Here is a 26,123-nt window from a genome sequence, read left to right on the forward strand (position 1 = left end):
TCAAATGAGAAGCAAAATTTATGTTTTTCAAATGAGGAAAATTATTTTTTTTCCAATTAAATGTTATCAAAAACGTAAACAATATTATTATATTTCTTTCTTTGGACAAAAGAATACAATAATAATTCTGATATCTCTTTTCTTAGTCTGACAGGATTGACACCGTACACCTTTCAGTTGGACCGCTCACCAGGGAGTCAGCGAGGCGACAGTTGCTCAACACGTATCTCTATTAAATTGATCTCAATGTTGGATGAGATGCTAAAACTTGGATTGCGTTTCCAAATGTAGGGAGGTTAGGAAGAACAAATGAGAGGATGATTACAATCAAATTCATAAGGATGATTCGTCGTCTTTGGCACGATTGTGTATTTACTTCACTTAGAATTGATTGATGGTTCTTACATGTCCTACAAATGTAAAAAGAGAAGAGGAAAGTAAAGGAGAGAGAGGACGGAGATGGTAAGTCTCAGTAGCGGTTATCTCAACTACAAGGAGAGCGTTGTGTTAGTTGCTGCACAACTAATCAAACAAAATAAACTTTAAGTGAAAGAGAGTTGTCTTTCTAATTTATTTGAACTCGTAGTGAGGGATAACAATGTCTCCTTTTAGGGCTCAGGTTTGTCGTTCCCAGGCTAGGATACACAAAAGGAATGGTAAGAAATAGGAAAATTAAAAATTAATAAATGGGCAAAATATGCAAACATGAAATTAAAAAGAGGAAATCAATACGTAAAACAATAGTGGTTAAGTGTATAACCAAAACAGGAAGAGGGGTAAAACGCATTCAAATAAGTAAAGGTCTGAATAGCATATATTCAGATGGGTAATAAATAAATTAGGAAGAATAAGTTTACTTAACTTCCAAAGTTCAAGGCTTATTCATTCCTAAAATAATTAGACCCAAAAGAGAATACTAGAAATAAAAGATCATATGAAATGATCTGAGAGGGAAATTTTAAATGATTAAAAATAAATTTAATGTTTCAATTAAATTTCAATTTGACAATTAATAATTGTGAGTCAGTATTTCCCTTTCTAGTAAAATGAAAATAAGTGGTCTAGTGAGAAAAGAGAGTAATAAAAGAGAAAGAGACTAACAAGTGTTAGTTAAGATGTTTAAAGGGTTAAATCACGTCAGCGTCGCCCAAACACACACTATTCATCCACTGGATTGTAATGCTAACGGCTAACCTTTGAGGCTAGTGGCTTTAGCATAGACTTCAATGTAAATGCAATGGTTTCGTTAGCTTAGCAACTCCGTGGAGTTTGTTTACACTAGAGTCGACGCGCTGCGCAGTTCAGAGTTGCTCCGGGAGTACGTTAAGGCTTCCGGGCCAGATGTTTACTTTTAAGTTCACTTACTGTTGTTAACATTGAAGAGACGGACTTGAGTTCTAGCTGCTCTAGCTGTTTCATTCGAGGGGGCGCGCGCTGCTTACGTCACGGGTGTCACAAACACACACACATACTCACGTCTCGCAAGCTTCTCAGCTTTCATTCCTTTAGCAAAATCAAAGATTAAATAACTTGGTTTATGCTCACAATTTAGATTAAACTGCCCGCATTTTCTCCACCATAATAAATGTAACGGAAACAGGTCAATTTAGCTCAAAGGGAATCATTTAAGATTTTAAAGGGAATTTGAACAGAATCACTGTTTCACGGCTGCTCACGGAGACGCGCCTGCGGTTCAGTGAACGAGCCGTTTAACATCAAATCTGCGCTGGATACTAATATCCAAACTATAGTGAAAACACTATCAATTAGCACAGTAACAAGATCGGCAGCTTAAGACATTAACTTGTAAGCACAAAACACAAGATACTTCTCTTTTGAATATGAATAAGGCTTTATTAGATAAATCTAAGACATATAAACTAATCTAACACATAAACGCATGCACACACACATTCACACAAGTTGCAGGAAGATCGAAAGTTAGGGAAAGATGAGTTTAAGAGAATGGAAATATGGAATCCCAAGTTTACAGCAATACGTTAAATTGCATAGACATGAACAACCATCAATCACGTAATTAGCCCTTGCATTGAGTTCCTCAATGGGTTAAAATTATATTAGATACACCAGCACAACAAATATCTGGGAATACGTTGCCTTCGTTTGCTGTGAAAGGGACTCCCGTTGAAAGGGGTATCCCGGTGTCGCTGATTGGCTGGAAGTTCAGTTGGCTGAAGTGACGTCTTGGGGAGCCCGTGCTTGGGCGTTGGCTGAAGCTGGAGAGTCGTGTGCGCTGGTCGAAGTTGAACGGGCATCCGAGGTCAGGCGTCGGAGACTCGACGTTACAAAACTTAACTCAGAACACGAAACTCTCAAACGGAAAAGAAAAGAAATAAAGTTTGACGAGACTAGGTTGTGTTCCTTCTCATTGTGGCATAAGTAGCAGCAGGCAGGCACGCTGGAACCGCGCTCAAAGAACCATGATGACTAACCGCATGGCTAGATGCTATAAGCTAAAGCTAGGTAGCAAAGCTACAAGCTAAGAGCAGGCATGACTGATAGCACGAGCAAGGCTGGAACTAAAAGCAGACTAAAAGCCGACATGGCTAATAGCAGCAGCTAGGGACTAAAAGCAAGGCATGACTGATAGCACAAGCAATGCTAGAACTAAAAGCAAAATTTCATGGGGTCCAAAGTATTTAAAACTTCCTTGTGGGCCACCCCTCAAATGTTGCCTTGACCAATCAGATATGGTCTTGAGTCTGGGGTATCATAAATTATTTGTTTATCTTACCAAGCATGTGGTACTTGCCTCACAGGGTCTAATTTTGGACATGATTCCTATAACATGATTATGATATATTTTACAAATAAATGATTGTCAGGACAATATCAAGCAAGAAAATTCGATTATGTCAATACTAGACATGACTATGTATCCTATAGTTATCAAAAGACATACACAATAAGTGATTTTACATGCTAGTCAAATGTGTGGGTTACACATAAATAAATATGGAGTTAAGCAATGGAACGATTCATTTACAAGTCTTTTTGAGTTCATTCTGGTCCATATATAATGTATAAAAAGCAGTTTCTTTGCCATTCTCTGGCAAAGGGACTTTTCTGTGAAGACAAAGGTTTAAAGCCCTTCCCCCTTAGGAATTTCAGTCTGGTTTCACTGGCTGGGGGGGAAGTCAATGCAAGTATTTAACTTGATCTCCTGGGTTTACATGTGATGTCCAGCGTTGCATTCCAATCACGAACAATACATTTGACAATCTCTTCTTCGAATTAAAATTGTCAATAATTGTTATATTGGTGTTAATGTTGAAAGCTGTTGTGTGAACAAGTTGGTTGGTTGGTTATCTTGCTTGGTTCTTGTGGCACTAGAACTGATTTATGACTTCCTGAGGAGTTCGGCTCTTGTTTCAATGCACACAGCTCTGATAGACTCTTTGATTTGTCTGATTCGACTCATTTCTGCTACAGTTGAGATCAATTTAATAGAGATATGTGTTGAATAACTGTCGCTCCCTGGTGAGCGGTCCAACTGTAAGGTGTATGGTGTCAATCCTGTCAGACTAAGAAAAGAGATATCAGAATTATTATTGTATTCTTTTGTCCAAAACAAGAAATACAATAATATTGTTTACCTTTTTTATAACATTTAATTGGAAAAAAATAATTTTCCTCATTTGAAAAACATAAATTTTGCTTGTCATTGAATTTGTTTTTCACCACTGTCTCTCTTTTCCTCTTCCTCATTAGAGTGACAAAGTCTTCGCATCTCTATTCTACTTAGACCCCCTGAGACCAACACAGTCATCACCACATTTCACTAGTAGTTCACAATCACTGATATAACACTTAGTTGTCCCACCACACATAGGTTTTTACTCCACACAGATCTGTGTCAGTCTCTCTTCTCCCCAGCGTGCCAACATGCCACAGACTGCAGACCACATTGCCCATGGGGAAGATGTGAACATTTGGCTGAGAGGCATGACAGACAGCCTCACTCCAAAGACATTTGAACTGTTATTATTTTTAATAATAATCCTAATCCTGAGAAGATTCCTGACACAAGATTCAAGCCAGAACAACAACCATGAGGAGCTAGTCAAGATCACGAGCTCACTAAGCTATGCCTTCACCACCCAGCTGAAACTGAGCGACAAGCACATCACCCACCTTCAAGAGGAGCTGACACGTGCTCAACATCGCATAGACAAGCTGGAAGTGAAAGTTCATGATCAACTCAAAGCACCCAGCGAGAAGGAGCAGGAAACAACGGAACAAGTTATGAAGCTCCAAGCAGCCCTGGCAGCAGCTCAGCTCGATGAGCAACATGCAATGGCTGCTCAGAAAAACCTGGTAAACAGACTCAAGTATGCCGAACAGCTACTAGAGAAAGCCAAGCTAGACATCAGAAACAAGAATTCTGAAATCAGTGCTTTGAAAGACCACCTTGAAAGGTACAGAACTGAAAAGGACAATCTGACCCAACAACTAGACGATACCAACGATGAGCTCTACATGGTCATCAAAGAACTCTAAAATGCTTACAAGCACAAACAAGAGCCAAGAAAAGAGAAACCTCTCTTAGCCTCATCACTGCTGAGCAGAGCAGAGTCCCACGTCCAAGAACTGGCATATGACGAAAGGAGTGAAGGGCCACAACCCACCTGCCTTTCCCACACAACCCTTTCCTGCCAACGAAAGAAAACCTCCCGTCCAAGACCTTGGAGCTGCACACGGGATGACCATCAAAGACCTCAACAAGCTGTCTGAAAACATCAACAGGTTCAATCCGAACTCCACAGAGGGCCACGACATCCAGGCTTATCTGCGAGATATCGAATTTCATCTGGAAGTGAGACCTCATGTGACTGACAGAGACTGGTTATACCTCCTTAGAGCCACGTCCAGTTCCGAGGTATGAAACTTTTTAGATTGACAGCCCAGTCAAACCAAATCAAACTACCAGCAAATTTGTGAGAACCTGATTAAAGAGTTTACAGACCCAGAGTCTGAACATGTACTATTAACTGCCTTGGAGACCAAACAAGGTCGTCAAGAGACTCCACAAGCTTACTACAACCGACTCCGACAAGCCTACTTTGGTGCACACAACCAACCTGACCTTGAAGAGGATGTGAACTTTAAAAGCCTCTTCCTAAGAAATCTGCACCCTGGAGTCAGTCACCATCTAGGTGTCATTGCCTGTCCGAACTCCATGACCATCCAACAGTTGCGTGACCTTACACAGAAGGCCTATAACAAGCAGAAGATAGCCTCAAAGAAAGGTAACAGAACCTCCACACTCTTGAACTCTGTCAACAAAGACTCAAGCCTTGCACTGAACGACACCCAGTGGCATCACAACACAAGAGTCTTCCATCAAGAGCACAGAGAATGTGACGCCCATATCCACGACCGCTTTCAGCCCAACTGCTGGAAAAATCCATGGGACCAGCCACGCTTCTCAAGAAACCAAAAGGATAAGAACATCTGGAAACCTAACCAGATATCCAAAGGTAATCACCTGACTCATCCAAGAGCAACTCGTGTGGGTAAGCGACAACAAAACCCACCTCAGCACCACTCAAACATGCACAGTGCTGAGTATGCACAAGAACATGACCGCTTACCATCAGAAGACATGGAACAAGTCATGAAACAACTGAGAGAGTTCTTTCAAGACAATTCACATGCATATGACCACAAAGTTGAGTTGTGCTCGCTGTGACCAGCGACAGAACGGAAGGCCGGTGATCACCTGGTGCACCACATCAGAGATGACAAGCACCTGTTTAACAACGCACCAGAACGAACAAGTCTTTCACGGCCAACCGTTGATGAAAAATCTGAGGTATCAAAGGATATCACCTCAGTCACTAACAAACTGTCAAATGAACTCCAACTCCAAGAACCACATTCCCTGTCTGTGCAACAGCAACCAGAAAGCACAGAAGCACAGAAGCTCAGAAGCTCAGAACAGAGAGCTCAGCACAGAAGCTCAGAAAGTCTGCTACAGCCAGAAGGCATCACAAGAAGAATGCAACATATGAGACAAAGTCTTGCAACCCAGCTGCACACAGCCATGCCAAACTGCCTCCGACTGTCTGCTAAAGAACTTCCTGCCTTGCTGGACTGACCCTCATTAGACCATGGACACGCCCTCATCCAAGCCAAGGATGCAGAGAGCCAGTCTTCAGTGAAATACTAGGAAAAGGGGGAGACAACACAGACTTGAACAGATCTGACCACACATGCACTACAACAGTAACACACACAACATTACCTACACCCAGAGGTAAACACATCTACTGATAACACATTCAACAAACATATTCTTCCCACAGGTAGAATATGCAACTTTTAGTGTAACAAAGTTACACATACCCACCATGAAGAAACGTGCAGCCAACCTCACAATAGGTAGAACACCTGACACTAAGTTAAGGTTCATGATACACTAGCTGCACCTGACATCATAGCTCAATAGTGGTTGTAACACATGCTAGGAAAACCCACAGCAGCTTTGTTTTGTTCTTCTTTTACCTATCCTTCTCCTTCCCCTCTTTCCTGAGCAGGTGAAACGCTAGACACCCTGCAAGGGTCGAAGGTCTGATATTAGGATTGATTTGCAACACCTAATATCTGCCAGCCACTCTAAACTGTATGGAAGCTAGAGAGCTCCATTCATGATAGGTCAATTAATTTAACTGAAAATGAGCTTACTAGAAAACTAACGGTAAACGTGTAAAGTAAGACAACCTAGAAGAACCAAACAAAGTTAACCACAAATTTGATTGATGAATCAAAATAAAAACAATTTCCAAGACGATCTAAACTATCCTCAATGTGCTAAACTACATTGACTAATTGAACTTAACCACGTGTACCTAAATAACCTGATGCCTGCACCAGTACAGTAACTGTCATGGAGTTGTTGTCTTGCTGTTTGCTGTGTTTGTCTGCTTCTTCTGCCTTTGTTTCTCCAGCGATCTACGATGTCTTCACCTAAACACCTCGCCGATCGAAAGGGGGATATGTAACAGAAATGAGTCGAACCAGACAAATTAAAGAGTCTATCAAAGCTGTTTGGAACACGAGCCGAATTCCTCAGGAAGTCATAAATCAGTTCTAGTGCCACAAGAACCAAGCAAGATGACCAACCAACTTGTGCACACAACAGCTTTCAATGTTAAGACCACTAGAACAATTATTGGCAATTTTAATTTGCAGAAGAGATTGTCAAATTGTTGTTCATAATTGAAATGCAACGCTGAACATCACATGGAAACCCATGAGTTAAACACTTCCATTGCCTTCCCCCACCTAGCAGAACCAGACTGAAATTCCTAAGGGGGGGGGCTTTAAACCTCTGTCTTCACAGAAAAGTCTTTGTCTTGAGAATGGCAAAGAAACTGCTTTTGTACATATATATTGACCAGAATGAACTCAAAAATACTTATAAATGAATCAGTCCATCGCTTCACTCCATATTCATTTATGTGTAACCCACACATTTGACTATCATGTTATAATCACTAATTGTGTATGTTTTTTTTAATAACTATGGGATAGCTGAAGGATACATAGTCATGTCTGGTATGTGTGTGATTGAATCTACTTGCTTGAAATCATTTATTTGTCACATGTATCATATTCTTGTTAAAGGTATCATGTCCAAAATTATACCCTACAAGAGCAGGAAAATTCGGACCACATGCTTGGTAAGATAAACATATGATTTATGATACCCCCGAGCCAAGACAATATCTGATTGGTCAAGACAACATTTGAGGTGTGGCCAACAGGCCAGTTTAAAAACTGAGGACACCATAAAATCTTTGCTTTTAGTTCTAGCCTTGCTTGTACTATCAGTCATGCCTGCTCTTAGCTTTTAGTCTTTGCTTTTAGTCTCTAGCTTTTAGTCTCTAGCTATGCTGCTGCTATCAGTCATGCCAGTTTATAGTCTCTAGCTATGCTTCTGCTAGCTTGTAGCTTCTAGCCATGCTGTTTAGTCATCACTGTTCTTTGAGCGCGGTTCCAGCGTGCTTCGGACTGCAAGCCTGCTGCTACTTAGCCACGATGAGAAGGAACACAACGTGTTCTGAGTTACGTTTTGTAACGTCGACCTCGTCCGCGTGTTTCAACTCCAACCAGCCACACAACTCCAGCTTCAGCCAACGCCCCACGACGGGCTTCCCAAGACGTCACTTCAGCGACTGAACTTCCAGCCAATCAACGACCTCGGGATAGCCCTTTCACCGGGACTCTTTCACAGGAGACGCAAGTAACTTTACATCCAAACTGTGACCTTTGCTGGTGTATCTAATATAATTTTAACCTCACTGAGGAACTCAATGCGAGGGCTAATTACGTTATTGATGGTTGTTCATGTCTATGTAATTTAACGTATTGCTGTAAACTTGGGATTCCACATTTCCATTATCTTAAACTCATCTTTCCCTAACTTTCGATCTCCCTGCAACTTGTGTGAATGTGTGAGTGCGTGCGTTTATGTGTTAGATTAGCTTAAATGTCTTAGATTTATCTAATAAAGCCTTATTCATATTGATAAGGGAAGTATCTTGTGTTTTGTGCTTACAAGTTAATGTCTTAACCCTCTGGAGTCTAAGGGTATTTTTGGGGCCTGGAGAAGTTTTGTCATGCCCTGATATTTGTGCTTTTTTCAGTTTCTTATAAATATCTAAATTGGTAAAGTCTAATATCACTGTAATCAGCACAAACTGGGCTATAATAATATGTGAAATGCATGCATGTACATGATTGTATTTTTGAGAAAAAAAATGTTATGCATGGTTAGTGAAAAACTAAAAATGTTAAATCACTTGAATAAGGCCATAAAACACATACATAACATTGGTTCCCGGGATTGTTGAGAACTGGAGCTTGTAGCCTAGAATTTTTCTTTCTAAATTATGTGAAAATCATCTTGTTTACTCATTCACAGAAAACAATATATTGATTTAAATTTTCTAAGACACTTTTTGTTGGTAAAAGTCATATGCGAGTAGGCGTCAACTATCATGAATATCATTGTGATTTACACCTGAGAAGACAAAGCCCTGCATAATGAGCTGCATAATGAGCCTCTCATTCAACTGTGCCAATGTGAGGGAGGACTTACAAGAAAGAATGTGAGAACAAAATAAAAGTATATAATTTTATGTTTGTAGTTTATTAAGAATATATTTAATTATCCCACAACATAATTTAATATCCACTTGGGGGAGCAGTTAAACAGTTTATTAGGGACAATCAAAGCTGACTTTCAAACAAATTTTTAGGCATCCTTACTCCAGTCACACAATCCTTCAGAAATCCTTTTAACAATATTATTTTCTACCAAAAAAAAAACATTTATCATCATCATCATCATTATTATTATTATTATTATTAATGTTGAAAAGAGCTGAGAATATTTTTCAGTTTTTTTTAGGGGGAATAAATTGAAAGAACTGCATTGTTTTTACATTTGTTAGAGTTATCTCTATTTGTCACATTTATATTATTTACATCAAGCTTTTGAATGGTATAGTATTGTATACTGTTATTGAAACTTCAGAATGTTTCACTTGATTATACATTTAGTCAGGAATTATAGTTTGGAAAAAGTATTTGGAAAAAGTCTAACTAGTAAAATGTTTACACGTTATGTGAAAACTAGTACAAATAAATAAAAAGAGACTTACTCATGTTTATGATCTCTGCTGAATAAAGTGCTTCATTCTTTTTTCTGAGGAAATCCATTTCTCAAATCCTCAACCACATCACATCTTTTTGGAGTGATTTATGTCTTATTCCTCTCATCGCGAAGCAAACAGTAAAATAAAATAAAAACTTGAAGAACAGTCTCGCTGCTTTTTCTTCTGTGTGGGTGTATTCAAGCCGCGCGCTTCAGTTTGAATCTGAATAGCGCGTTAAGCGCGGGGGCGTGGTCACATTAGATATAATGAGCGGAGATATGAAAAATAGACATCGCGTTGTTTTCATATGGACTACTTTATCTCAGAATATTTGTTTTCGGCAGCACCTGTTTAGTTTAAAAGTAGACATTTCAGGCTTTCTATATCTCTCTCATATCTCTTCGTTGAGTATTCACGGAGTTACAGTTCATTTTAATGACATGTTTGTACATGACGATCAGCGGAGACAAACACTGCAGACAGCATACCTTGTTGTTATCTTTATTTTATAAGTGCACAAAGGTGTTTTGTTATTATGTCTGTATCCAAAAAAAAGTAGACCCTTTACAGATTCGATTGATGTATTGCTCTTATCTGTACGATTAAAACTGAGAGTGTAATTTAAGTTCTTTTCGGGGTTATCCGGAGAAAATGACTCAAAACGCATATATGCGTTAATGGACTTCAGAGGGTTTTAAACTGCCGATCTTGTTACTGTGCTAATTGATAGTGTTTTCACTATACTTTGGATATTAGTATCCAGCGCAGATTTGATGTTAAACGGCTTGTTCAGTGAATCGCAGGGCGTCTCAGTGATCAGCTGTGAAACAGTGATTCTGTTCAAATTCCCTTTAAATTATTAAATGATTCCCTTTGAGCTAAATTGACCTGTTTCCGTTACAATACCGTGGCATACCTCTAAGGACTGGAATATATAAACATAGCAACAACAACAAAAAAAAGGGGGGAATTTTAATTTTATTAAAGACATCGTCGTTGGTATTGTGGCTTTATCAGACACTTGCACTTAACATTTTATGAAAATCAATTGGAGTTAAGGTTTTTGACCAGCAAATGATGGCAAAATCTCATCCATCATCAATCTTGTCTATCATTAGAATGGCTGCATCTGAGGCAGGAAGTGCATCACACTATGTTTTCATCAATTTACAGATTATAACGTTTACTGTGACTATATGGGAGCTCAGATTTTGTTGTTGTTTAATACACTTGGCCAAAATCTCATGATATAAAAGATGATGTGCTATGCACAGGGTATTTAAAACTTACAAAAGTATATTGGGTTCAACTAGACAGCAAAAGATGGTAAAAGACTTACTCCGCTCTTCAGACTTAAAAAAAAAAAAAACCTTTACAGATTTAGTGTTTCTCGAGTAAAGAAAATGCTGTACATATTCATCAACAGTTCTTTAATTTACCCTTACATTGCATACAGACGGAGATACATATCCAGACTGTGCATAGCGCATCAATCTAAATGGAGGCAGGGGTGGGGTTGTGAAGTTTCGCTGACAGTTTGAGGATCCAAGCGTTACGAGGTTTAGTCACAAGCTCTTTTGAATGCTTTTCATTGTACATTTTTTGTAAAACCCTCAAACAGACATAAGGATGACCAGTAGCACTGATATAAAATAACAATAATGAAATATAATAGAGGTACGAAGTCTGGAAGTCTGTGGCACAGTGGGAAACACTGCTATATAGGGTCGCCCATGAGCACACTGCTCCCAGGGTATGAAGTCCATGAGCATCCCTAGGTATGAAGCTCAGTCCTTTGGTCAAAGGGGGTAGTGTCACTGACAGCAACTGATGCGTCTAAGGGGTGATTCTGCCGGTTTCACTGCAGAGTTTAGTGCTTGCCTTAAAAAAAGAGAGCACGCACTTCACTCAGCATGGGAGTGTGGTTATTCTGTTCCCCATACCTATCACTATAGGACAAAGTTTGAGATTCATTCAAAAGGGAACATCTCAGGTTGTGCATGTGACCATTGTTCCCTGAGAGGGGAACGAAACTCTGCATCTTGTTTTAATCCTGCCTATTAAATGCTCATATGACAGCTATGTTTCACACTGTGTATGAATACAAAATTTGTACTACAAATAATGAACACACATGGTGTTTTATGGATAACTGAACATGGCTCCACAAACACAGATTAATCTGAAATGCTAATGAGTTCAAAGAACTGCTTTTGATGTGCTCGTGTCTGCTTGTCGATCACAGAAGTCTTCTGCAAAACCGAGTCACGTTTCCTCTAATCTATCATTACAGAGCTTTTAAAAATGCGTTGTCATAACAACTGTGCTGCTATCAGCTACTGCAAATATGAAGCTGACTGACTTTCTCTTTTGGATCTTTCTATAAAGCTAAATTTCAAAGCTCTTCTCCTGGCTGAGAGAACAGTGCATTTTACTAATGGAGTCTCTTATGTAAAGAGAGTTCATGTCTGAGAAGGAATACAATTTTAAGTGTTTGTTCTCTCTTCTGTTGACATTTCCATTTATGAAATGCAATCTGCAAATGGCAACAGTTAAAAAAGACAAAGGGGGAAAACCTTGATGGTTTGAGCAATCATGAATTCCATCTGACAGCACTTGCAGTGTTCTTGGTTCTATTTTAAAGCTCAAGCTCTCAGGTTATGTATTGTAATGTGTTGTGTTGTGTTGCTATTTAGATGCTATGCTGAACAACTGGCCAGCTGCAGATGTTACACCTTTGGTTTTAAGTGTTATCTCTGTCAAGATCTACCAGTTAAAAATCGACAAAAGAGGCTAGCTAGTAGCTATTAAAAAATGTTTGGATTTCAAGAACTGTGCATCATGCACAAAGTGGATGCAGATGAGTTTTTACTCTATACACAAGAATACATTGTTGTCATGTTAAGTTTTTGTTCTACCATTAAGAGACTTGAAGAAGCCTACTAATAAGGTTCTCTGTTGGATCTGAAACAGAACATTTATAGAAGACAAGCTGCAAAACTTTTTGGTGTGAATGGGAAACTTTTGTGAATTTGTGAAACTGACTCTTTCTAATGAATTACAGTAAATGAACAGAACATTCTGAGAAATGTATGCTTGTCATAAAAAAAAAAAAAACTCTGAATATTGGCTTCACAAAGCCTTGTTTAAAAATTTTGAAAAACAGTTTAAGTCTTGAATGTAGAGAAAATGAACGATAGATCCAGATAAGATATCATTTCAGTCATTTCCACTTTAAAATGAAATTTAATTCAATGTCTTGTCAATTATTTGTAATTACTTTAAGTATCAAAGTAAATCCTATGTCAAATAGCTAAATGTTTTTTGTAAAAATACTATACAGTATATAATACTATGTAAATATGTCTTGTAATTATTTTAAGCCTTGAAGTTTTTGAAAATTAATGATAGAATATGAGATAAATCTTATAATAAATAGCTAACTGCCCAAATTTACACAACAATTATTATTAATATAATAATAATAATAATAATAATAATAATAATAATAATAATAATAATAATAATTATCATTATTATTATTATTATTTAACACATTTCTATCTGTATTGTTTTGTGAATCAATTCCATATGATATAGCGTATATATTGGCTGCTGCTTTTTGCAAAGGTGCAGTGACAAACAATATTTGATTTGAAAGCAAATTCACTGGTTGGTATGTGTGCAGTAAAGAATTTCATAGAGTCAGTGAAAATGATCACACACAAAGGTAAAAAGTAGAATATTGCAAAGGTATATTAAAATAAACTAACATTATAATTTTAGGGTTCAAAGAGAGGGAAGAAAACGCTTATGTAAAATAAAATGTGACAGGTTTTAAATAGACCTCAGGGGAATAATATGAAAATAAAGACCATTTCAGATAATTAAAACAAAACAACAACGCTACCACCTACAAAAGATGTTACACACTACAGTGGAAATTTTGCTTCCTAAACACTTCAGGTATGAGTGAACAGATAACCTGGTGTCACAAATGTAATAGGACTGAATGAATGATTTCAGAATCTCCATTATCTCAGAGACACAGACAGACAGGGAAGAAATTTAAATAAGCACTTTCAATGTTGTCTCTGAGAAACCTGTCCAGTCAACAGATTTGGCCTCAGTACACCACAAAAGCCAATGATTGAAGAGTGTGTAAGAGATAAAGGTGAGTGTAAAATAAAAAACAGCTTTTTGAGGCAAAATATCAATCCACTGGCCAGTTAACTCTCTCTGTTCATCCAGCTCAACCTGCATTGCAGTTTTGTGAAAAAATTTTTATGAAATAAAAATTAATTGAGGTACATCAAACATTATAGTATACTGATAATAAGAAGAAATGTTTCTTAGCATAATTGCACTGGTGTACATCAGTTTCCAACATTTCTATCCCTGACATAGCCTTGACTGAAGAAAGAAACAGTTCCTGCCTATTGATTATCGTTTTGTCACAATTTCAGTTAGAAGCTGGAATGAGTGACATTGCTCAATATGTCCAATGAGTGACGCTGCTCAATATGTCCAGCCGGCCTAAAGCCAAATCTAATGAGACAGCAGTAAAAACACAGCATTATGTAAATGACTAGGTTAGTCCAATTTAAAAACATGTCCATATATTTATAGTAGCAATTACTTTTTGATAGTAAATGTTCATTAATATTAATTCCAAAGTATATTTGGAAAAACCTGAGTTTGGTTCATTTTCCTTCCAAAAACATCCATGTTCTTGGAATTCTTTGTCCTCACCAAGCCAAAAAATAGTTTTCCTTCTGCTTCTCCTATATGTGGTTGGTACTGTTGCTTTGGAAACTGTGTTGTGGCTTTGTGTCGTAGCCCTGCGTGAACATATCTCCACAGGATTAAAAAAACACAGCGATTAGCCTTGGTCCCCACACCTCCTTACCACATACAGACTCAAAATGCTCCAAGCATTTCACCACGGGAGTCAACCACCTCCTGAGCTCACAGCATTTCCAACGTATCGTCAAGACATTTCTCCAAAAATACATTTGTATAGGGCCACCTTCAGAATAAACCTTCAGCTGGAGTGTAGAGACATCAGGTCTGTACTGTTTAGCCTCTGGAACTTTGTATCCCACCAAGATAAATACTTGCAATACATAAAGTGAGTGTAAAGGTGAATTGTTTTATTTTCTGGTTACACTTTACAATAAGGTTCCATTTGTTAACTGCATTAGTTAACATGAGCTAACAATGGAAAATACTTCTAAAGCATTTATTAGACTTACTTAATCCTTGTGCTGTGCTAAAAAATCATTTACTAATTTTAGTGTTCTCTGATAAAAAGGACTGGCCTTCTAAAATTTGCTTGTAAATCTGTCATTATGCATTCACCAAATCCTGGATTAAAACTTTTTGTCTTTCAATCAGCACATGTTTGTATTTCTTTTTGGGATTGACTGATCATAGACATCACTGATCTGAGCTCATGTGCATCAGTATTTTTTTTTTTTTTTATATTGATTATTTTGGCAATAATCACTCAAAAACTGATTTGCATACATTCATACCAATCTATCATAAATCAGTTCCAAAATGAAATACAAATCTGTGCTAAATGAAAGAAAACCAAACAAGTCGATAAATTAACTGAATCAAATATAATATATAAAATAAAATAGAAATAATATGGAATAATGAGATTTTTTAAGCAATTCTTTGTAGGTTGTCTTTATCCCCATAAAGCAGTATACAGTAGAGTTTAATTAAATGTTTATTGTTAATTTTAACATTATATATATATATATATATATATATATATATATATATATATATATATATATATATATATATATATATATATATATATATATAATGTAATTTTATGGATCTAGTTGTATACATTTTTTATTTTTATTAACTAAAATATTGTTTATGTGGAACTGATGGAACCTTATTATAAATTATTACAGGTTATCTCTTAATAAGAGGTTATCTCTACATTAAACACTTTTCTTATAGAAAGCTACAGACCTGTCTCTCTCCTTCCATTTATAGTTAAAACTATCAAACAAGCTGTTTTCAACCAACTATTATTGTTGTAACAGATATGCAGGTCAGCGATTCATGGGTTAAATTCTGCTTTATAAATTCAGACTGTTGGTACTAAATGCCAGCCTGGCTGGACTTAAACTATTTACGATGCCCATGCGAGCTTCAAAGAAGAAACGAAAACCCCCAACCCAAATTCTTCCAACACTGGAGACAAAGGAACTTTTCGTATAAGTTCCTTACTTTCATTTTATTATTAATATGTATTTTAATTATGTTTATGGATTGCATAAAATGGTTAATCCTTGTTATGTGAAGAGTATAAGTTGCAAGCTTATACTTTAGGAAATGTCTTTCCTCACTTTAACTTCCTCAAAGAGAGCCATGCTTCTGCAACCCCCACTTTTGCAGGTCGTAAAGTTTACGACCACACAGGACAGGAGAGAAGCCAAGTCACTGGCTTCTTTTGAACAATGCATTCTATGGAATGTATTCATTAACTTTCTGTTTTCATGTTTTATAAATGTATTACGTATTCCCTTTTGGTACATTTAGATGTTTCCCAACATCTGCAGTGTTATCATGTGTTAAACAAATCTTTAAATGTGTAATTCGATCTAAAAATTAGATCTTTGGTCATATATATATTATGTCTAGTCTTGTTCTAATCGTCATGCTTTGACAGACCCATTTATCTAGAGCAAAGTAATGAAAAATGTATTTAATCTGGAATAATGAACTTGCTTTAATATTCCTGATGAAATCGGACAGGCCCTAAATCATCAGGGGTTTGTCTCAACCGAGACAAAGGAACTTTCCCTCCGCTTCAGATCGCGGACATTCATTGGATGCTCCCTCGAAAATGGGCGTGAACTATTTCAAGCTATAAGAATTGACCAAACAAGGTCCACCCTTTTTTTTTTTTTTTTGCTCGTCTTTCTCTTCTCCGTTCTCGGACACGCTGCTCTCCAACGTTGCTTCCGCGCGGCCGTAGGCCGCGCTCATAGCGCGAACCCCCTCAGCACAGGGGCTGAGAGAAAAAGCCATTTTAATGGCTCCTTTGGAAGCTTTCGTTTCGTTCGTTTTCTTTTCTTTTCTTTACTAAGTTTATTAAACTATTCGCCTCTCCACGCAAGGAAGACGAATTCTGGAACAATGTTTGTTGAACCTTTCAAATACCGCGCGAGGACAGAACAAAGGACCACGTGCTCCACGCTCACGCCAAGCGCAGCGTGCACGCGCGTCACATGGCCTCCGTTTCATGGCACATGGCTGTTTCAACGCGCAAAGCTCACAAGCTCGACGCCGATCTCACGCCACACTCACATGGGACACTTCTGCAAGTATCACTTTCTCTATGGAGATTTAAATGCTGGTTTAAAGTGTTATTATGATCTGATTTGTTGTTGGTTCCACTAAGGTTTACTGACTGATTTTCATACCTGAGCTCATTCTGTGATCTCTCTCGCTTTCTCCACTTCTCTCTCTCTCTCTCTCTCTCTCTCTCTCTCTCTCTCTCTTTTATTTGGATTCCGTTATGTCTTGTAAATGTTTATTGTCTGTATTTTCGTACGCATATTTACTCTGTGTGATTTGTAGTTTGATGTATTACTAGTTGAATTATTAAAAACTCATATATAAAATGATTGGCCTGGACTCCACCCCACTCACATTACGAGTCACTGAAATGTTTTGGTCTTTAGCTACAAGCTCTAAATTTAGAAACTAAATTTAATAAGGATAGGATAATATTTTCATGGCCAGAGAATACTTTTCCTTGAATTATAAGGCGTGATAACTTTATTGAAAATTGATAGGTCTACAGTGGTGTGCTGGACATACCACGGTTTGATCTGCAGTAATCTACAGTAAGAGATATCACAATCATTGATATGAAGAATGTAATATTGACATATTAATGAGTAAATTACAGTGCCCTGTGATTAGTATTGGTATTGGCAATTGAGCTATTTTTCATAATCAATAAAATTAAATGTAACTGTCATCTGAGATATATATTAATCAAATTCTTGATTAATTATTCAAATTCCCTATATATCATTTGAGTTAATTACTATGTAAAACTCATTGTTGTTACATTTTGGTGGAGGAACGCGGCTATTTCAAACTTCGTTTTGTGAGCAATCAATCTGTGTATATGGTTTTTAATAATTTCTGCACGTGCGCTATGAAATTATGTAACGTTACTGGTGAGATAAGTCGCAAGACGCGAACTCACTCAACTGACTGAGGCAAAAAGCTGGTCAGTAAGCACCTAGGTATTTATAGAAACTTAACAGTATAGTCACTGTTAATTTTAATGAAAGTAATCTGCAGTATAATGTTAAAAGTATCCTGTTAAGAAAGACCAAAATCTTTTTACAGTGAGAACATTTTAATATGAATAATTAAAAGATGAAGAAATCTTTTATTAGTTGCAACATGTAAATCTGAACATGAGCGATGTTCCTCTGATTCAGTAAAAAGGCCTTGTTATTAAACATCGTTATTGAATTCGTGGTAAACCACAGTAATATTCAAAAATAAAACGATAAAAACTCCTGGTCTAAAATTGGCTTAGCTACCCGATTTTTAAACCTAAAACATTTAAGTCATAAGTGCTATTTTGATAAATGTTTATTGGAGTCAACAGTTGGAAAATTCCTGTTTTTATTACAGTTGTGTGTTGGAAGTGAACGGATCCTTCCTTCATCCTATGTGAATATATAGCACCTCAGAAATTAAAACTTTCTGTTTGTTACTTGTGATTTTTGATGCAGAAAATCAGCCTGACAAACGATCAGATAATTTCTAAGTCATATTGAAATTGTAATTCCTCTATCTAAACACCAGGAGGAACGCGTGGGTTAGAAATTTCAGGGTACGCCCTGCTTTTTGATTCCAGCTTGCATGAGTGCAAAGCTGCCATCCTGTGGCCATTTCAGATAATGCGCTCTAATTGCTAATCTTTCCCCTTGATGTATTTGAATTAGATGTCTAAATTCTCGATAAATATTTGCATTTACAGCTTTGCTCGTGCGAATATTATTACAGGGAAACAAAAGAATGTTCCCTGCCTTTGACTGTTTACATTTACTTTGAGTTTGGTTCAAACATGATTTGAATTAAAATGTAATTGTTAATAGTGGAAATCTAGATGTGTCAGGTCAACCACTGATTGACCCACTTAGAAGGTAAGCCATCTAGTGGCAGTCTCCTGTTAAATCGACTAACAGACCTCTGTCTTTTCCATTCTGTTTTGAAATTGCATGTCCACTTTTATCCTCTTTGATTAATCTCACACTGTTTGATTAATTTCATGATCATTAATGATAACTTACAAGCTATCAATGGTTATTATAGGATATTATTCCGATTTTCCTTTTAATTCTTACATGCTTATTTTAAATTTTGATTTAAACCAGTTTTGAATTTTTAATTTGAATTAAGTTTTCTGCTCAGCAGGTTAAAGACAGAGAAGCAGTACTTCCCCCCCCTTGTGGTGAAAACCAGCTACTCCTTCTCCCTTGTTTCATTACTGTTTTTTTTATTTGATGTTTATTATTTTGCTTCTCTCTTTTGACTTAGGTTATTTTGATAATTACCATTATTATCATAAATTCCTTTGTTTTGTTTTATCATGATTAGGTAAAGCTGTTACCTTTCCTCTCTACATATAGTTACTCAATTGATGTTAAACAAACCAAACCTTAATTAACTTTAAGTTTCCTTTGTTCATCCTTTGTGTATTTGATTGTAGAACTCCCTTGGTGATTGGACAGTCATCTCAGGTTTCCAGTGAGCAAGGCTGCCCGATCGGTGTTACCGATACTGGCTGCGAGTGAAACTCGGTCCCTCTTGTCTCAAGAGACATCAGCAATTTTGGCACTCCAAAGGTTGTGCTAAAAGTCACAAGCCGTGCTGTCCTGCGACACGCCAGAGTAACGGAGGACCGGGGACACTGCGGTTCAGTGTTTGGGGAGCACCGGGGAGGTTGACCAAGCCACTGGTTCCCACCTGAATGACTTCAATTCAACCAGGTGAACCAAAAGTGATAAAACCTATCCACTTATTATAAGCCACAGAATATTAGATATTCCCCCGGATATATTTTAAGTGTTCTGACCCTTTTGCTTCTTTAAGCCACACCATATTTCTAGGTTTCCTACCCAGATAGCCCACTCACCTGTTGGCCCTATCTTAAAACCTAGCAGTAGGCTTAGGCCTCCTCATTCTCACTAACACATTGTGTTTCTATTGTTTTCATCTCATTTCAAGTGTTGTGTTTCACTTTGATCTTTTTCTACCATCTGTTCTGTTGTGATTTGTTTCTTTCATTTCACATAGAGACAGTAACCTGGGAGCCACCAACGAAGTTAAATAGTAGAGCGACGACCAGCAGCCGGTGTCATCACACGACCCGCTAGGCTACTGCCTGTCAAATCTCCATTTCAGGTCCTTCGTTGACCCAAGTTAATTGGCTACTTAACTGTCTGACTGTTTGCATCAGTCAGCCCCAAAATTCTCATAAACGGCACAGCCCGTATGAATATAGCTCGTTAAATGTAGAACGAACTTGCATTGGTCTTTTTGTGTGTGTGTGCTGTGCTTCTCTCACCGACAGAGAATCAGGATGTTCCAGGCATCCAGTCCAGCAGTCCACGGGGGCCACCTCTCGACATGGTTGAAAGCAGTGACGACCCCCTTCCTGCCCAAGGATGCCATTAACCTGCAGCACCCAGAGCAACTAGACACCGAGCTAGATGAACTGATGGCACGCGATCCAAACCAAAGCGACTACTACAGAGAACTCGCCAGGATCTTCGGAAGCCTAGTTCCCATTCTCGTCGCCCAGGCACCGCTCAGTGAACGGAGCAACATCGCGGAGGAGGCCTGGAAGGACCAGGCCCCAACCCAGAGTCATCTTGATCAGCTTCTCCTCGAGACCCAGAACCAGCGCGAGAAAGAGGACGACACAGATCCAGAGCTACAGAAAGGAGTTGAAAGACTTCACAATGCCCTGCAAGATCTTCGCCTCGACACAGATCAAAGAGAACAGCTGGAGAGAGAAGCCAGAAAAGAACTCAACAAAAAACTCCAGCAAGGCGACGCTCTCCTAAAAAGAGCAGAGACTGAACTAAAAAAAAAAAAAAGGACTATAAAACCTGGGCCTGCAAAACACACTTGCAAGCGGCCCAAGCTAAATTCAACAAGCTTACTCTGCAGAGAGACAAGCTCCAAGATGAACTTTACACTGTTCACACAGAACTGAGACAATTTCACCGATTACAGAGTGGCTGGATCGGAGAAACGCACACCACAAAATTTCTCCCGGGCCGCCACTCCAACCCTTTCAGCCAAGAACCCAGAGCTGGAAAAGGGGGTGTAGTCTCCCTTCTAAGGAAATCACCAGCCAGCTTACAAGAACATCTGTCAACAACGGAGGGAAGAGAACCCTTCCAGAGAACGCATGTCACCAAACCCTGCACTGCTCACAGAGAACTTCACAAGCTAGCCAGAAGCATCTCTACATTCATTCCAGATCCTGCAGGAGAACATGATGTTCATGCTTCTTTACAAGCCATTGACTTTCATTTGCAAACTGTCGCTAACGTGACAGATGTGAACACATTGTACCTGTTAAAAATCACGTCCAGCCGTGATGTGCATTGCTTTCTGGATCGTCAACCAGAGACTGTCAAAGAGTACTACCAGCAACTGCTACAGACTTTGATTCTTGAATTCTCTGATCCAAACTCAGATCATGGGCTCCTTATTGCTATGGACCTCAAACAGGGCCGATTTGAAAACCCACAGACTTTCTGTAGTCAGCTACGAAACACCTACTTCGGAGCATGCAACGAACCAGGTATGGAACAGGATTTCAACTTAAAAACTCTGTTCCTCCCAAACCTACATGCCAGTTGGAGTTTTCATCTCAGAGTCCCAGCGTGTCCCCGTAACAGAACTACACAAGAGTTACGGAACTTAGCCCACAAAGCTTGCACCAAGCAAAAGACTATTTGTGAAAAGACTGTGAAAAACCCCAACGTCTCTGTCTCTGAGCACTGCTTGGAGTTAACCCTAGATGGCGCTCTACAACACCACAGTCACAGACATCTTTACAGAGAGTCAATACCATTCCAAGCCAGCAGAGGGCAACACAGTGCAGCCACGTCTGAGACAGCAGAGATCCTGAGGGTGCTGAAAGATCTTCTTCACATGAAAACTCACAAGGAAGATGAGCCAAGCACCCAGAACACTGCCCGTCATCTACAGACCACAGAGCTAACTGTTACAGCACAAGGTGACAGCAACACCCAAGCTCCACAGTCAACACCTGCACACCCTGAACGAGACAGCACAGGTCCTCACACCAGGTACCACAAACACAAGGTACCAGAAAATGCTGTTTTGACTACCTGCCTTTGCAGCGAGCTACACAAGACCGGTCCTCATCACCCACCGATCGTCCCACCTGCCCTAATGCCAACATTCCTGGGCAGCCCTGTCAAAAAGGGGGTGGGTCAAAAAGGAGTCAACAGGGAAGACCTGATCGACACAGGATTAAACCTGACGGTGATCTCATCTTACCTTTTCAAAAGACTCCAATTTGAAGCTAAGGGACAAGATCGAACTCTTACACCTCAAACTTATGAACTGAATGTACAGGTGTACAGACAGGATGACATCCAGTTTGAACAGGTTGTTTCCATTCACCTGACATTCGTTCCGATGAGTCTAATACATCCCATGTATGTCCCACCAATGAACACTCATACATTGCTCATCGACAAAGACCTGCTAGAACACTTTGACCCTTTTCTAAACTTCAAACAGCTAAAAGACTTTGCTCAAGTGCGAGAACCTCTTTCTCTCCAGCCACACAGGTTGCTAGAGCCAGACTGTCAGGTCGCAGAGGTCACGGGAACTCCCACAGAGCCAGACGGTCAGGTCACAGAGGTCACGGGAACCCCAGCAGCCAGCCATGAGTACAACGCCCTAACAACAGGCCCAAGTTCAAGCCTCTGTACCTTAGTCAACAAACAGGGTACGGTGGTACCAGCTTACACCAAAGGGGTCGCTGTTCGGCTCAACCTGCAAGGTGGTCAAACCTTACACCACACGCTGGGTTTCTCCCAATCCTCACCTGAATGTGTGGAACTCGGACTCACACTTGCAAAAAAGCATGTCAAACACCAACACCTGTTCCAGCAATGTGATAACATCACAAAAACACACAATGTGATCGTGTACTGGAAGAAGGTAAAAGGACACTCAAAGTTACCAAGTCTAGACGAGGACTTTAAAGATCACACTGACACCCTTGCCAAAACTGGCACACTAAACAACATTCTGTGGTCACTCCCAACCCACCCACCCACATTCAAGGTTGAAGTGATTACACACAGCACAAGAACTTTACTAGCTAAACTGCCTACCTCAGAATCGCTTACGCAGGCTCCGTTGTCTACACAGACCAACATAGCGGACATGCGGGCTTCTGAAACCTTGATAATGACTTTGTTTTACCACCTCTCAGACCCCTCCGTCCACCCTGACAACCAGTCTACAGTCACTGACAACAAAAGCCCCAGACCACTGCATGATACACAAACCATGCTGCGTGCACAGAACAATATTGTGGGTTGTGCACCGTCTGACATCACAATGCCAGGGCGTGTAATGCCACGGAGCAAAAGGGGGATACTGCCAATATATTTCCATGACGCAGCATGTGCTGCACCACGCAGCACCAGAGCCACTGACACAACACTGAGGCAAGCGTCATGCCAGCAGCAAGATGTGGCAAAACATGGGCGAGGGCGAGCTAAACCCAGTCGCCGCCCACGAAGCAAAGAGACTGTCCTGTCCAACCAAAGACAGGCCTTGTTTGTTTCTTTCTCCCCTTTCTCTCTCTCTCTCCCTATTATCTGTACCAGGATGCTGCTGTGGTTTGCCGTGCCGTGCTGTCAGCCAAAGAGAGGACAGCTGCCACCGAGAAAACCGCTGAGACTCCTGACTACCGATGACAGGGCACACTACCCCAGCACTGTAACCGAATACAGCTGTACAAGGTTCCGATGGAGAGAGGACTCCCTCACTCACACTGAGGCCGATGTCAAACACCTGTTCAGCCAATATGAGAAAGTGACGGTTACACAAATGGAGTTAGGTGGACACCACCACCGCTCCAAACAGTTCCCGGGAGCTTTGCTTAGAGCCGCTGCTGCTGCCGCCAGAATGTTTAACATTGTTATGTCCAGTGTCAATGCAGCGAACCAGACTGTAAACTCCTTGAAACCACTGTTTACTGTCTTCCAGAAGAACTTTACCCAGACTCCGCTGTTTACAGCATTAACAACAGCCATGCTGTGGGAGGTTAGCTCCTCCAATGACAGCCTAACCACGAGTAAAACCCCACCGTACATGATATCTTTAAGCCTTGTGTTAACTGTGCTGTCTTACGCCATCACCATGCCAGCTGACCTGCTACAAATACACCTGGCCAACTCTCTGGATAGCGCCTTCCTACGGCACGTAAACCCCAAACCGAGAGAAGTGAACGTGCTCCTGAACCAACTCATCAGCGAGTCAAGCCAAGTCTACAGACCTAAAGACATTGTCAGTGTCAGGATGTGGAAGAGCAACACCCACACCAAAACACACATTCCAAATGTGGTGGCCTACCACGACAGCAACACACAGCTGTACCTGGCCCCAAACATGCACATGTGTACTTTAACCAAAGACATTCATTATCTCTGCCTTAGCAAACCCTTCCTCAGACACAACTCTGAAGGAATCTGCGAGCTGCAACCCTGGGTCAGCGATACGCGCTGCCCTGCCGAAGCCAAGCCTCGTACACAAGTCACAGAAACGCAAGCAGAGATTGTGGGTAACAGATGGCTCGTCAACACTCCTGTGCGCTCAGCTATGCTGACCTACGACCAGCATGACACCGCCACCCGTGCCAACCTGCTGGACCAAGTACTGAAAGGTACCACCCAACACATTGACATTACTCCTGTCGATACAGCCCTCCAAGCACTGTCTCGACAGCCCATTCTGAACCAGTCATCTGCGGTCCTAGCCTGGACTGCTGCCGACACTGCACGGTGCATCTTCACCGTCATTGGTCCCACCCTGACTCTTGGCGTGACCTTCATCCTATACAGGATACTCAACGAGATGCAAACCTCTACAGCCAAACTCACGACAACTGTGGCTGGAGGTCCCCGATGGAATCCCCGGAAAGGGGGTGCCAAGTCAAAGACAACACCGAACCTCATCAAGGGGAGTCCTCAGCTTCAGGAACCACCTGCCATCATGACCCACCTGCTACATGACCATCACGATTCACCTTTCATCTGCCCATCCTGATGATTGCCGTCCGATGATGTCCACACAGGGACTTCATCTGACGAAAGGGGGAGATGTAACAGATATGCAGGTCAGCGATTCATGGGTTAAATTCTGCTTTATAAATTCAGACTGTTGGTACTAAATGCCAGCCTGGCTGGACTTAAACTATTTACGATGCCCATGCGAGCTTCAAAGAAGAAACGAAAACCCCCAACCCAAATTCTTCCAACACTGGAGACAAAGGAACTTTTCGTATAAGTTCCTTACTTTCATTTTATTATTAATATGTATTTTAATTATGTTTATGGATTGCATAAAATGGTTAATCCTTGTTATGTGAAGAGTATAAGTTGCAAGCTTATACTTTAGGAAATGTCTTTCCTCACTTTAACTTCCTCAAAGAGAGCCATGCTTCTGCAACCCCCACTTTTGCAGGTCGTAAAGTTTACGACCACACAGGACAGGAGAGAAGCCAAGTCACTGGCTTCTTTTGAACAATGCATTCTATGGAATGTATTCATTAACTTTCTGTTTTCATGTTTTATAAATGTATTACGTATTCCCTTTTGGTACATTTAGATGTTTCCCAACATCTGCAGTGTTATCATGTGTTAAACAAATCTTTAAATGTGTAATTCGATCTAAAAATTAGATCTTTGGTCATATATATATTATGTCTAGTCTTGTTCTAATCGTCATGCTTTGACAGACCCATTTATCTAGAGCAAAGTAATGAAAAATGTATTTAATCTGGAATAATGAACTTGCTTTAATATTCCTGATGAAATCGGACAGGCCCTAAATCATCAGGGGTTTGTCTCAACCGAGACAAAGGAACTTTCCCTCCGCTTCAGATCGCGGACATTCATTGGATGCTCCCTCGAAAATGGGCGTGAACTATTTCAAGCTATAAGAATTGACCAAACAAGGTCCACCCTTTTTTTTTTTTTTTTGCTCGTCTTTCTCTTCTCCGTTCTCGGACACGCTGCTCTCCAACGTTGCTTCCGCGCGGCCATAGGCCGCGCTCATAGCGCGAACCCCCTCAGCACAGGG

The 26,123-nt window shown here is 39.9% G+C and overlaps 1 protein-coding gene across 1 annotated transcript; it reads left to right on the forward strand.

The window, feature by feature from the left end:
* Positions 1-15,758: 15,758 nt before the first annotated feature.
* LOC127941642 (uncharacterized) lies at positions 15,759-25,529 on the forward strand. The gene is made up of 2 exons (XM_052536947.1): positions 15,759-19,744; positions 20,052-25,529. Exon 2 carries the CDS (start codon positions 21,486-21,488, stop codon positions 25,086-25,088), a length of 3,603 nt encoding a protein of 1,200 aa, XP_052392907.1. The 5' UTR covers positions 15,759-19,744; positions 20,052-21,485; the 3' UTR covers positions 25,089-25,529.
* The last annotated feature ends 594 nt before the right edge of the window (positions 25,530-26,123 follow it).

Source organism: Carassius gibelio, chromosome A21 (assembly GCF_023724105.1).
Source record: "Carassius gibelio isolate Cgi1373 ecotype wild population from Czech Republic chromosome A21, carGib1.2-hapl.c, whole genome shotgun sequence".
NCBI classification, from domain to species: Eukaryota; Metazoa; Chordata; class Actinopteri; order Cypriniformes; family Cyprinidae; genus Carassius; species Carassius gibelio.

Excerpts from the sequence above, each read along its gene's own strand:
- LOC127941642 (XM_052536947.1), top strand. The coding sequence starts at position 21,486 with ATGGACCTCAAACAGGGCCGATTTGAAAACCCACAGACTTTCTGTAGT.